This window comes from Furipterus horrens, unplaced genomic scaffold, assembly GCF_987537825.1.
Source record: "Furipterus horrens unplaced genomic scaffold, mFurHor1.1.pri manual_scaffold_2, whole genome shotgun sequence".
Classification (NCBI taxonomy): domain Eukaryota; kingdom Metazoa; phylum Chordata; class Mammalia; order Chiroptera; family Furipteridae; genus Furipterus; species Furipterus horrens.
Genome location: NW_028327172.1, coordinates 46,144,531 through 46,159,461, shown reverse-complemented (window position 1 = coordinate 46,159,461; position 14,931 = coordinate 46,144,531). Strand labels below are relative to the sequence as shown.

Below are 14,931 nucleotides of genomic sequence, written 5' to 3'. Positions count from 1 at the left end.
CAACAGTATCAGACTGGTTAAGTTAGTTATTGTAACTCATTAAGTATTGTAGTCCTTAAAAATGTAATAACATGAAAAGATGGATATGATAAAATGATTCGGGGAGAAACAGAATTCTAGGTGTATGTGTGCTACATTATACTTATGTAGAAAGTATTCGTAAGGAAAGCAAATGAAAAAGAATATAAAAAACTAGTGATAGTAGTTATAGTAAAGTAGTTGGTAACTGAAGTAAAATCTGTATCCCTTGTAGAAAAACTAGTTCTATAACACCAGTTTCTATTCTTGTGTGGAATTAAGCCTATAGATTAGAAGAATGTTTTTACACTTTTTGAGATTTCTTCTGTGGATTAGGACCAGAATTCTGATTTAAAATATTTCCCAATACTTGGTAACTTGTGAATTAAGATGCTTCCTGCTCTTCCTCTTTTCTCCTCGTGTCTCTGCAAACTGGATCATTTCATATTGGGCCTCTGACTGACTGCCTCACTCTCTGTGTGAATTCCTTTCAGAAATTTGGTTGAACAACAGATGATATCAGAAACTCCAGAAGATGCCCAACTGGTGACACTAAGTATAGATAGACTGGCCCTTCTGGGTAGAACACATTCAGTCAGAATCATCATCGAAACAATGGGAGTTCCTCCAGATAGTCCACAGATGACCCCTGGCAAAAAAAGCTTTCCTGGGAGACCACCTAAGCTGACAACAAAAAAGCGGTATACCTCTAACATGGGAAGTGTATAGTGATAATAATAAATAATTGTGTAACACTTTATGGTTTTTAAAATGCTTTCATATGCACCATTCAACAAAAATGTATTGAATACCCACTAAGCCCCAAGCACTGCGCTAAGTATATGTAGAAAGTTAAGACCCAAACTCTTATAGTCAAGACCCATACCTGGGCGGGCCAGGAGAGAGCAGTGGGGGAGAGAATGGTACAACTGTAATAGAACAACAATAAGTTAAAAACATTATTTTAAAATATTGGAAATAAATGTCCAATAAAAGGGGTGGGGGGAGATGCATACCTTATAATCAGCAGGAGAGAGAGGGGCATTTAAATGGCTATCTGTAATATAGGGCTTTAGGGTCCAAAATAGAAGTTTTATATTAAAAGTGCTATGGGAGCATCAGGAAGAGAGCCTTGAATTCTGCCTGGCAGGATTGGTGAAGGCTGTGAAGAGAGGAGATAGTTCCTCTGAGGACCTCAGATCCTGAAAGTAGAACCCTGAAAGATACGCAGGATTTATCAGACAAGAAATAGGTTTATTATTTGGTTTGTTTTTTAATCACTTTTTTTGTTTTGATTTTCTTTTAGCACCTTCTTTGTGGAATATCACTTACCTGTGGGCTTTTCCAAAAGTGGATTGGGAAAGAAAACTTTGATAACTGAGGTCGTTCGGCTCGCGTCCAGTAAAATTACAGACGGAAGTAAGAGAGACTGGTTTTCTGCTCCTTAGACATTTTGGCCTTGGAAGAATTTTGGTATTCCTAATTACTCATTTGACTCTTATAGCATCAGAGAATCTTAGAGGCAGAAAGAATTTTTAAGTGAAACTTTTCTAATTCCTTTATTTTATAAGTGAGGAAACTAGCCCAGAGCTGCTGTGACTATCCCGATGCAAGGCAACAAAGTCATAACAAAGCTGAGAGTGCAACTCAACTGTTGATGCTTATCGTGTTCTTTCAACAATTGCCATTTTTTCCTTCCCTTTTTAAAAACCTTTTGTCAAAGTATAATTTACATACCATACAATTCTCCCACTTGTGTACAATTCAGTGCTTTTAGTATATACACATAGGGCTTGTAAAACCATCGCCACGAGCTAAGTTTAGAACATTTTCATTCTCCCTAAAAGAAATTGAATTCTGATTAGCATTCACTCCTCAGTTCCCTCTTCAACCTCCAATACTAATCAATTCCTAATCTACTTTCTGTCTCTATCAATTTTCCCTTTCTAGATATTTCATACAAATTGAATTATATGTAACTTGTGACTGGCTTTTTTGACTTCTCATATTTCCAAATTTTATTCATATTGTGGTATATATTAGTACTTTACTCCTTTTTATGGCTATTTAGTATTCCATTCAGAGAAGGAAAACTCTGACTCCAAAAAACCTCCGCTGCCTTGCGGCATACCTCTTCAGGGGAAAGGCTAAGGGAGTAAACCCCGACAGAAAATCCGGAGCCGGAGTCCCTAAGGCGGTTTGACGTTGTAGTCAACACCGGCAACTCCTGCAGCGCACCTGAACCCAAGCTGTATTGACTCCGTCTTTCCCTTGGACCCTTCAGCTGCGAAGAGAGTGGGGGTCTGCTGCATGGGCAACAGCAGACCCTCCATATCACCCTGCCCAGGCTCTGTAGCTTCAGCTTCACTGGAGAGGACACTCCAGCGTCATCGCAAGATGACAGATACCGTGTCACTCCCGAGTCGGACTGCACAACCATTCTCGGCGGTGCAGATAGACTCTTAAGAAGCTACACCATCGTCTCTCGAGACGGACGGCTGCCGAAACGAAACGAAAAAGTATTCCATTGTGTGGCTATACCACATTTTATCCATTCATCAGCTGATGGGCATTTGGGGTGTTTCCACTTTTTGGTTATTGTGGATAATGTTATTATGAACCTTCGTGTATACGTTTTTTTATTAACATATGTTTTCATTTCCTTTGCATATATACCTAATAGTGGAATTGCTGGGTCATATGGTAAACTGTATGTTTTAATTTTTTAAGAACTGCCAGACTCTTCAACAACTGCTTCACCATTTTACATTCTCACCATAAGTATATGAGGATTCTAATTTTCTTCATGCTCACTACCATTTGTTATTTTCCATTTTTCTAAATTCTAGCCATCCCAGTGGGTATAAAGTGCTATCTCATTATTATTATTATTATCATTATTATTGTTGTTGTTGTTGTTGGCCACAGTGGTTGAATTCTCTCCATGTTCTTCTAAAGACATTCATACGAGAAGTATGTAATAAGCATTGAGCCAGGACTGTAGGAGTTCTGGTTGTCGTTATTCCACACACTTATTGTATAACCTTGGACAAAATCACTCTCTTTCGTGGACCTCCCTTAACAACAATAATATAGGCTGGACTACATATATTTAGAATCCCTTCCTTTTAAAAACAGTCTTCTCTGGGACATTGTTAGCAATTTTTCTTTATATCTTTGAGCTCTGCCCAGTTGGTTGGGCGTCATTCCACAAGGCGAAAAGTCGCCAGTTCGATTTCCAGTCAGGGCACATGCCTGGGTTATGGTTCGGTCCCAGTTGGAGTGCATACAAGAGACAAACCGATCAATGTTTCTCCGACGCATCGATGATTCTCTCCTTCTCTTTCTCCCTCCCTTGCCCTCTCTCTAAAAATAAATAAATAAACTCTTTTTAAAAAATCTTCTCTGGGACATTGTTAGAAACTTTTAAAAAATATCTGTGGGACATTGTTAACAATTTATTTACATGAATTTCTTCTTCCACTATTGCCTTAACTCACTTTTAGGGGTAAAAAATGAGCTTAAGAGACAGAATTATGTAATAAATATAGTAAGATAATGTAAAAATGTACCTAGGTGGTGAAGAGAAATCTGCATGGCACCAGATTAAAATTGTTCTATCTATATATAAAGGATTTTATAGTGTCCACGGTGCTCTATCATGTATTACCTCAGTTGATCCTCTCAGCACACCAATGAGGTATAGAATGTGTTGTCTTACTTTCCTCCTCCTGGTAGAATAAGCAGGTTGGTCTAGTGGATGTGGGCTTCCTGGGCCCAGACCTTTTGTTCACAATTCATATGTGTGGATCAAGATAGCAAGACTCAGATCCTGTCCGTGAGTACCAAGAGAAGTAAACAGAGTCAAGAATTAAGATGGCAAAAAGTTGAATAGAGAGATCAGTAGGTCAAAATGGGCAATTGGAATGAACTTGGTCTTTTGTGAGGATTCTTCAGATCCATTTTAAAGATCTAGAAGTGAGTGAACTGAAAGATTATTTTAGAAGTGATAAACTGTGGCTGATGTGGTCACTAGTAAGTAACAAAACTTACCCATATCAAAGGATTCTAAGGATCCCTTTTTTTTTAACCTCTTACAGCCCCATGACAGTGAGCACAGATTCAAATACTGCCATTACTTTATCCCATTTACACTTACTATAGCAGAATCCCCTTCCTTTTTATCCAAGAGATAGACTTTCCCCTGCCTAACACTGCTAACTAACATCAGTACCTGGAACTTTATATGAGTGTCAAAATAGGAGTATCCTAGTCTTCAGCCAGAAGATAAACTCATTTGTATTATTATAATTTTTTAGTTTTTTCCTCTTCGATTACCTTCATTGCCCCACCTCTAGCCAGCCCCCCTTCTTTTGTTACACTACCTACCAACTTGTCTTCTAAAAACTGTATGTCTCTACACACTCTGTGCCCATATGCTTGTCATTCGTTTCTCATAACAGCGCAGGGCAATGTTTTACTGCTTTTCTTCCCTATACTATACCCAGGGTTTTCTCTTTGTCTCTGCTCCTTCAGCCCTATACCCCTAACACTCCCGTGAAGTGACGCTGACTAGACTGCTGAAAGAAATTTTAGTTAGATTTGAAAGGGAGATGTTGAAGTATGCATTAATGATGGCTTTGTTGGTGGTGTGACATGTGCTTATGTGTCTCATTCTACTTTCAGTGGTGAAATTCCAGCAGAGATTTGTGTTTCCAGTACAGTTTGGTGGCCCGATGATAGAACACTGGTGGAATTCCAACCTTATTTTCCAAATTTACACAAAAAAAAACCCACAGAAAAAGGTACTGCAAGCGATTTTGACCTTTGCCTTACCACTTACACCAGGGATTTGGAGCATGCTTAAAATTATATTTCTACTTAAAGTAGGAATTTCTCTAAGCTCAAACCATACTAATGCTTATGATCATTTGTTTAATTTCTGTTTGCTGTTTGTTATAGAAAAGATATTATGGTCTGTTTGCTGTTATAGACTGGATATGCTAAAAAGCTCTACATGAAAACACTGTCAGATTTAATCATTACAACAGCTCTGTGAATTAGGGACATTATTGTCTTCATTTTACACATGCAAAAACTGTGTTAAGTGGAGTTAAGTAACTTGTATAAGATCACCCAAGCTAATAAAAGACAAAGCCAGGACTCCACCCCAAGTCTTTTGACTTTCAATTCTAAGTTCTTAATGTCTTTACTGTGCTCCCTTTTATGGAAAGTTGATTGTTTTGATTGACGTAGGCTATTAGACTTAATTTGAGATCCTATTTTTTTCAGACAGAATTCTTATAATCAGCTCATGTTCAAAATAATATAATGTGGGCAGCAGTTTTAATCAGCTAATTCCAAGTCTGTAAAATCCATTTGTAACTGATACAACATAAATCATCAAATTATATTATGAGCAGTTTTTACTTAGCAGTAGATTTTTCATCTTTGACCTCTTTGGTGTGGATAGCATGAAGAATGCATCTTGTTTTTTGTTTGTGTGTTTGTTTTTTCAGAGGTTTTTGTTTTCAAATAGAGCAAAGTAGGAAAAGGAGGAAAAATACATAATTTTACAACCTCAAGAAAACCTCTGTAAACATTTCAGTATATTTAAATTGAATCACCTAATTTCTTTTTTCTAAGTATAAAAGAATTACGCATATTTTTATAAAAACTTCAAAAATATTTTTAAAAAGGAAAAATCATTGTAAACCCGTCACCAAGAAATAACTATTGTTAATATTTATGTATCTCCTTTACCTTTTTCAGATGAATACAATATACTATATATGTAAATCTTTGACAATTTAGGAAAACTTTATATGCAGTTTTTATCTTTTTATTTAACATTGTCTTGAGGGTTCTTATTCATTTTTTTTTTCAAAAAATATATATTTAATCTTTTCCACAAAATTTTATAAATATTTGAATACCCTACTTTTATCAATCATTATAACAAATATTGTTTATATTAACTCACTTAGTAAATATCATTTTAATGGCTATATATTATTTCATTGTAAGAATGTGCTATAATTATAATAAATTGATTATTGAACATTAGTTATTTCTCACTGTTAAAAATATATATCTGTGTATAAAGTTTTTATGTATTTATTTCTTTAGTATAAATTTCCAAAAGTGAAATTACTGGGCCAAAGAGTATAAATATTTAAAGCTTTTTATATTTATTGCCAAATTTGCTGTCCAAATGTATATTGCCATTTTATGTTCCCAACTTCAGGTATATGACAGCCCCTGTTGCTCCATAACCTTGATAGCATCAGGGATAATGTTTTATAATTTTTCTAGTTTTCTTTTAAATTCGCCCCTGAATATACGAGGTTTTTTAAATTACTCTTAGAGAAGAAGGTAGGGAGAGAGAAAAACATTGATCAGTTGCCTCTCGTATGAGCCCTTATTAGGAATTGAACCCACAACCTTTTGGTGTATTGGATGACACTCCAACCAACTAAGCCACCTGGCTAGAGCAGTGTTCCTAGCTTTAATGGCAAAAATTTATATCATCTTGACTTCTGGCCAAGATAGAGGCCTAGATAGACATGCTGCATCTCCCTCCACAACTAAGAAGAAATACAACTATCTCAAAACTAGGGACAACCAGAAGTTCCAGAAAATCAAGCTGCATGGAAGTCCAATAAACAAAGATATAAAGAAAAAATACTCATCCAGACAGGTAACGGGTGGAGCCGGGGCAGAGAGGACGTGGTGTGGCAGCGGCAGCAGTGGCAGGCCGGAGGAAAGTGCAGTCACACATTTTAAAAAGTAGGGAGGGACACCTGGGGAGCACTCTCAGCACCAGACCAGACAACGTAGCTCACAGTTCCAACACCAGGGAAAATAATGCCTTATTGCTTCTGACTGTAAAAACAGGTAGGAGTAGGGTGGAGGAAGAAACTGCAGGTCTCTCGTTAGAGTCTGCTTGTTTAAAGGGCCCCCACAGTCCCAGAACGTCCACAAACCCACCCACTCTGGGAACGACGGCCAGGGCAACGGCTAGAGAGGCGCCATTTCCATACAGGAAGTGGGAGAAGTGCCTGGAAAAAGGCGAATTCTCAGCAAGTGGCATTGTTCCCTCTCAGACCCCTCACCCACATACAGTGCCACAACATGGTGAAATGGGTCACGCCCAATACCTAAGGCTCCGCCCCTTACAACGTAACAGGAGCGACAGCTTTACCTAAGACACAGGCAAACAAACACAGGAGCCTGTCAAGATGAGACAACAGAGAAGTATGGCCCAAAAGAGGTAATGGATCAGGGTTCCAGTGGGAGCACTAAGCGACGAGGAGATAGCCAAAATAACAGATGTAGAGTTCAAAATACTGGTGATAAAGATGCTCGCAGACTTGACAGATATCCTTAAGTATAGTATGGCAAACACAAAAGAGAAGAAGTGAAGGTTACGCTAAATGAAACGAAGGAAAATCCACATAAAACCAATGGTGAAGGGAAGGATACCGGGGTTCAAATCAACGACTTAGAACATAAGGAAAAAAAAACAATCAACCAGTACAGAATGAGGAAACAAGAGTTGAAAAAAATGAGGGGAGGCTTAGGAACCTCTGGGACAACTTTAAATGTGCCAACATCCAAATCAGAGGGGTTCCAAAAGGAGAAGAAGAGCAAGAAATTGAAAGCTTATGTGAAAAAACAATGAAGGAAAACTTCCCCAATTTGGCAAAGGAAACAGACAATATAAGTCCAGGAAGCACAGAAAGTCCCAGACAAGCTAGACCCAAAGAGGACCACACCAAGACATACCATAGTTGAAATGCCAAAGGTTCAAGATAAAGAATCCTAAAAGCAGCAAGATAAAAGCAGAGAGTTACCTACAAAGGGGTGCCTATAAGGCTATTAGCTGATTTCTCAAAAGAAACTTTGCAGGCAAGAAGGGACTGGCAAGAAGTATTCAAAGTGATGAAAAGCAAGGACCTACAACCAAGATTACTTTATCCAGCAAAGCTATCATTTAGAATGGAAGAGCAGACAAAGTGCTTCCCAGACAAGGTAAACCTAAAGGAGTTCATCATCACAAAGCCCTTATTCTATGAAATGTTAAAGAGACTTATTTAAGAAAAAGAAGATCAAACTATGAGCATTAAAATGACAACAAACTCACAACTACCAACAACTAAATCTAAAAAATAAAAACAAAATCCAACTAAGTAAACCAGAATAGGAGCAGAATCATAGGTATGGGGATCATTTGGAGGATTATCAGCATGGAGGGGGAAAGGGGAGAAATGGGGATATGATGTAGGGACTGAGAAACGTAATTGGTTGGTACAAAATAGACAGGGGGAAGTTAAGAATAATATAGGAAAGGGTGAAGCCAAAGACCTTATAGCACAACCCATGGACATGAACAAAGGGGGGTGGGGTTGCTACAGGGAAGGCGGGTACTGGGCAGAGAGGAGCAAAGGGAAAAGTAATTGGGACAAATATAACAACATAATAAAATATACTTTAAAAAAAGAAAAAAATTATATCATCTTAATTTTATTTTATATTTTGAAGCATGAAGTTGAACAGTTTTCATAAGGAACTAACTCTTAAAGATAGAAAAAGTCCTGCCTGGTGTGGCTCAGTGGATTGAATGCCAGTCTGTGAACCAAAAGGTCACTGGGTCAATTCCGAGTCAGGGCACATGCTTGCATTGCAGGCCGGGTTCCCAGTTGGGCTGTGCAAGAGGCACCGATCAATGTATCTCTCACACATTGATGTTTCTCTCCCTTTCTTTCTCCCTCCCTTCCCCTCTCTCTAAAAATAAATAAATAAATATTTTTAAAAATAGGAAAAGATAATCTCCCAACTTCTTTATGACTCATGAAAGAAGTAATGAAATTCAAAAGGGAAACCAGAATATGTCAGAATATTGGTTTCTACTTAGAGTTGCCTCAGTCAAATAATCAAGCTATTTATTCATAAAGCATAGCATGGGTTTCTATATAAGACATTATATATTGTCATTTCAATTTTCCCTATGGCTCCTCTTTAACTTAAACTTTTTCTTTCCTTCTCTCAGTCAGAAGCCATTGGATCTGCATCATTGCCTTTGAGAGCTGTCATTCAGTCTGAGCTGCTTTCTTTCAGTGACCAGCTTTCAGTGCAACAAGAAAATGGTCAGACTCCATTTGGCCCCCTCAAGGTACACAGATATAACTCAGGCCATCCAGTAATATATGAAGCACGTATTACTAGCTGGCTCTGAGAATATAGAAGTGGACAAGGAAATCAGAGTGTCTGCTCTTGCAGCTTATATTAAAATAGGGCAACAGAAGTGCTCTGAAGGAAATAAATGGTATGTGATCATGAGTATCTGGAAGGAAATAGGAGATGGTGGCCAGGGAAGGTCTGTCTAAGGTGATATTTAAGGTGAGATTTGATGAATGAGAGGAAGAGGCCTCCAAGTAAAAAGCACAGGAAAGATCATTCCAGAGAAAGAGAATAACACATGCGAAGTCCCTAAAGTGGGAATGGACTTGGTGCTGTCAAAGGACTGAATGTTGACTCAGGATAGGGAGCCAAAGGGTAGAGTGGTAGAAGGGAAGACTGGGTGGGCAGGCAAGAGCTATGTCATCCAGAGCTTTGAGGTCAGAGTAAAGGGTTTAGATTTTAATCCTAAAAGCCAAGAAAGAACATTGAAGCATGGGAATGACATCTGGTTTACATTTTAAAAAATTACTGTGTGGAAAATAGACTGTAGGGGGCAAGAGGGCAAATGGGAAGGTTGTTGGATTAGTTCAGGAAAGAGATTGTTGATGGCTTGGAGTAGAATAGTGGCAGTGAACAAGGAGAGAAGTAACTGAGTTCGTGCCTGATAAATGAATTCTGATATATAATTCATTGGAGAGAGGGTTCTTTCCCTGTATTCAGAAGCATCAGAACTTCTTAGGTGGCAGAATTTTAATGTGTGGCTTGTCCTGGTGAGCTTTTAAAACCATCAGAGCCACACATAAAATATTTTAATGTCCCCTCGTCACCCAAAGTATAAAATACAGGGTACATCAGTGACTCCAGCCAACCACTGTAGCCTTCTCTCTTGCAGCTTCCCTCCCAATAGCATGTCAAACTATGTAAAGACTTACTAAGGTATCATGCGGGTTTATTCCTCTATGCTTTTGTTCTTGATTTTCATGCTGCATCCTCTTCTTGGAAGCCCTGTTTGCCCTCTTTCTGGTCTTAATAAATGCCATTTAGTTTTAAAGACTTGTGTGATTATCATTGCAAAAAATTATCACATTAGTCTTCTACCATCAAAGTTTTATTTTTTGCTTGCCTATTTTGTTCTGGCCAGCAATGTTTAAAATCAGAAAGAGCTAAAAATAGAACTGATGGACTAGAAATTGTTTCTATTCTATCTCTTGAGAGAACTACTGGTAGAGCAAAAAACTTTGATGTGGGTGTTAAAGAAACAGCAGGTTTCCTTTTTTCTTCAGTAACTCAGTCTTACAATAGTGACCACTTTTATTCATCATTTCTTTTACATTCTCTTTTACTTAATATTTTTAACTTTTTAAAATAACTTTAAACTTAGAGAAAAATTACAAAAATAGTACAAAGAACTTACATGCCCTTTTCCTAGGACGACCAATTATTAACATTTGTCATATTTGCTTTATCACTGTCTACCTCTTCTTTCTGCCTCTTTTTCACACCTTCTTTCTATCTCCCTCTTCCCCCTACATACACATACACAATTTTTTTCTGAACTATTTGAGATTATCATGTCTCTTTCCCCCATTTTCTGCTGTGTATTTCCTGAGAACAAAGACATCATACATAACACTGTACAGTTATAAAAATCAGTTCAAAGTGGTACTGTATTCTCTCTATAACCCATACTCAAATTTCACCATTGTGCCAGTACTTAACTTTGTAACATTTTTTTCTGATCCAGGATCATCCATTGCATTTAATTGTCATGTCTCTCTAATCTCCTTTAGTCTGGAACAGTTTTCTGCAGCCCTTCTTTGTTTTTTAGTACTTTGATATTTTTTAAAAGAAGACCAGTTATTTTGTAGAATGTCTCCCACTGGAGTTGACCTGAATCACTTATTACCACGGTGATTGAAAGATGATGATTTTCTAACTCTACCACTCCATGTACATTTAGTGATTGGCATCTACTATCCAGAAAAGTCGGCCTTTTCTGTTTACTTACATTGGTATGGACTTATGGATCCTTACATTATTCAATTGGTTATACTCTATTACTATTCCTCATTTTGATGCTCAAATAGTTCCAGATTTGGTCAATGGGAGCCCCTTCAACTGGATTCTATCTTTTCAATATGTCTCCATCCTTTTCTGAGCATGTCCTTATTTCCTGGCTGAAGTAGATGTTCCTTGCTCATCTTATATTATTGATAAACCATCTGCCTAGCCTTTCTTAATCCTGGTAAGGTAATTAATATGCAGTCTACTATTATGGTATTTGTAAGTGAGTTAATTTATTTTCTAACAATCCAATGCTGCATTTAGCTCCAAAATTCTCATTCTGATTCTAGAAGAGATTCTTACTAATTTTCTCTTGTGTTCTATAGGTAACGGTGGAGCTTGTTATAGATAACAAGGATTTCACTGATGTCAAGACTAAGTTAAATAGTAGCACCCAACATACCTCACTTTCCGCTCGTAATACAAGTCCGTATAAGAAACTTCCAGAACCTAGCCAGCATGTTACCTGTACCAAAAATTCACTGAACCTAAATCAAGTTCATGAAGAAACTGCAAAGGAAGAACATAATTTGGTGCCCAACAACCCAAGGTCACCAAGCCCTGTTGCACCAAATCCTTCAACCTTCATGGCTGTGCCAGCCTCTCACAATTTAGCAAATCAGACAAATGGGTCAACCAAAGAGAGTGCTTTGCTTTTGCACGTGTTGTTGATGGTGCCAGACGGGAAGGATTTCATTACTGGAGAATCAGAGAAACAACCACCATGCAATGTTTATTTAAATTGCAAACTCTTCAGCACAGAGGAAGTCATCAGATCTGTCATAGCATGGGGCACAACACAACCAGTCTTTAACTTTTCTCAGGTAAATTTGTACATATATTAACATTTTATATCCATTAGAGGCGTATGGGGGTGGGAGAAAAGTAAGTTTCCCAGACCATTATGCCATCATAAAAGAAATCTAGAATGTTCAGACTGGGAGGGACCTTTGTAATTTTCTGGTATGTAGATCCAGTCCCTCTATTGGATGGGAAGAGGAAAAAGTATTGCCAGCATTTTCAAACTTTTTTCTTTCTGTTCTGTCTCAGTTCCCTGCTATTTCTTTTGCCTGAATTATGAGTTCCATTCTTTGCTGCTTCCTCTAGAGCTTTGATCAGTTGAACTTCCCCTTTTCCTTTGTGTTTCTCCAATCTCTTCTTTATTTTTTTATTTACTTATTTTTTTCTCACTCTGATTTATTCCTCCACTTATTTCAATATTCATTTTACTTGATTTCTCTGTGGAATTTTACGCTATTGCTTACATTGTTTCCTTCTCAATTTTTGTAACTATTCTCCTAATTTCTTCCTAACTTAACTGTCTTTTTTTTTTTTGGTTATTGGGCCAGTAGGAAAAGAGTGGGACACCAGCACTTCTCTCTCTTACCTTTAATTATCAGTGCACCTGTCCATGACTCTGTCCTTGGAATTCTTCCAAACCAACCTTCTTTCCCCACGATCACCACTTCTACTGCCATAGCTTCAGCTCTCACTTATATGAAGATAACTTCCAAATCCATACTTCTTTGTAAGCTAGACATTCCCCTCTAGTTTCAGATCTCTGTATCTAACAGTCTACTGTTTGTTACCACTTGGATGTCTCAAAAGCATTTTACACTTGACCCCCAACACATCACCTGGCATATCACAGGTATTCAATAAAGGTAGTTAAATGAAAGAAGAAATTCAAATGTGTCCAAATCTAAATTTATTTTTCTCTTCCAAATCTGTTTCTCCTCCTCCTGTCTGCCCTAATTCATATAATTTACTCAGAAACCAGAGTAGAAACTAGAAGTTGACTTTTTCTTGCATTTTTTTTTTTTTTTACCAAATCCGATAGATGCTGCTAACTTAATTATCTCTGGAATGAATCCCCACTTCATTGTCATTGCTTTCATTCAGACCCTCACTCTCATTCTAAATAACCTTCAGACTGGACTACAGTTTCAGTTCCCTGCCTGCCCATTCCTTCTTCTATGGACCTCTGAAATACTAATCTGACTATTTCACTCCTGTGCTGTTACAGTTGTACTAAGGTTAGGTCCTTCAAATCAGTGGGCCCTGATTCTGTCATTAATTTGACTGACCTGCACTTGACTCTGGGTCTCTGGTGCTCTTCGTGATTTCTGTTGTCTCTTCCAACTACCAGCTGGCTGGCCAATTCTAGAGTAATTTGACAGGTGAGCTGTTGGCCTTACTATTTACCGTAGCAGCTATTGAGCAGAGGTTTTTGCACTGGGCCATCCCACCCAACCAGTGGATTGGCTGCGCTTTGATAGGTGCTCAAACCCTGTCTAGTCAATAGTCATCTTTGTTTCAAAAATATCAGTCTTTCATCAGGGGTTTATAAGTGGGTCATTTTGCCTTAGGAAAGGTTGAACGAGTTTGGCAGACACCATGATTGACATATCTGACAACCTTCTCTGTGTCTCTGAAGCCCTGTCTGTGTGAGCTGTATCATCAGAGAACTCATGCTGTTTTCTTTTTGACCTTTATATATGTTGATCTCTGGCACCAGACTGTGGCTTGAGACTGAGGATGCAAGTTGGATATTAAGTCTTCAGCTCCTAGCACTGTGCAAGGCACACATAGGCTTTCAGAAAATGTGTGTTGAATAAAAGTATAAATGATTGTCTCATGTGTAGGCTTCTGTTTTTTGTTGTTCCTCTCCTCAGGTGATTCCCATCTCTCTGTCTCCCAAATACTTGGAAAGACTTAAGAACAATGTGATGGTAATCGAGACCTGGAACAGGGTGCGGAGCCCAGGACAGGACAAGCTGCTCGGGCTGGTGAAACTGCCCCTTCATCAGTTTTACATGTCATTCAAGTAAATAGGATCTTTTAGAGTATTCTTTATTTTATATCTTTAATTTTGTTTGGACTGAAGAGGATTCTTTTGGTTTGCAAACATGGCTTGTCCTTTAATTTGAAGAAGTCAATCTCTTTGCTTTTTTTATTTTTTTTTAATCATCTGTAAAATGAGGATGAGGATAGATCATCTGTCTCCTTCTTGGAGCAATGGTGAGAATCTAGTGAAAAAATAAATGAGTAAGCCTTCTATGAACAATTAAATACTTATAATGGTAACATTGGAAGGCATAGTCAGGCTAAGCAGTACTTCTGCAATCATGGATGCCACTGCCAGCTGTGACATTTAGGTCTGGTATTCCCCTTCTTATTTCTTTAGACCCCATTCTTTGCTGAAAGAGTATAAAACAATACTACTTACCAGTGACTAAACACTTACCATGTACGAAGCATCATAGTTGGTATTTTATATTTGTTAACTCAGTTTATTCCTAACAACAGCCCTTTGATGGAAATTTTATTACCTACATTTTACAGATGAGGAAACAGAAAGTTTAAATTGATTACTTCATGTCATATAGTATGTAAGAGGCAGAACTAAGATCCAGCATGGTATAATGAGCATTTGGACTTTTTATCATCTGTTAATAGTGGACAATACCAACCTTTGCAGTGTTAGGAGGATTATAGAAACTTTGTGAAGTAATTACCACAGAGTAAGTGCTCAGTAGATGGTATTATTGGTCATATTATTCAAATCTTATCTGCCAGACTCCGAAGTTCATACTTTTTCTTGTTGACCACACTGCCTACCTATAAAATAATGCAATTCAGCTGGCCTCTACTGAGATAATGCTC

The 14,931-nt window shown here is 37.8% G+C and overlaps 1 protein-coding gene across 1 annotated transcript in view; it reads left to right on the top strand.

Annotated features, from left to right (window-relative positions):
- The window catches only part of C2CD3 (C2 domain containing 3 centriole elongation regulator), a 124,817-nt gene that overhangs the window by 40,561 nt on the left and 69,325 nt on the right, over positions 1 to 14,931 (top strand). The window contains exons 10-15 of the mRNA XM_090265451.1: positions 513 to 719; positions 1,325 to 1,437; positions 4,705 to 4,823; positions 9,071 to 9,193; positions 11,592 to 12,089; positions 13,941 to 14,092. Of these exons, the coding sequence (XP_090121577.1) occupies positions 513 to 719; positions 1,325 to 1,437; positions 4,705 to 4,823; positions 9,071 to 9,193; positions 11,592 to 12,089; positions 13,941 to 14,092 (1,212 nt within the window). The remainder of the gene's footprint in view (positions 1 to 512; positions 720 to 1,324; positions 1,438 to 4,704; positions 4,824 to 9,070; positions 9,194 to 11,591; positions 12,090 to 13,940; positions 14,093 to 14,931) is intronic.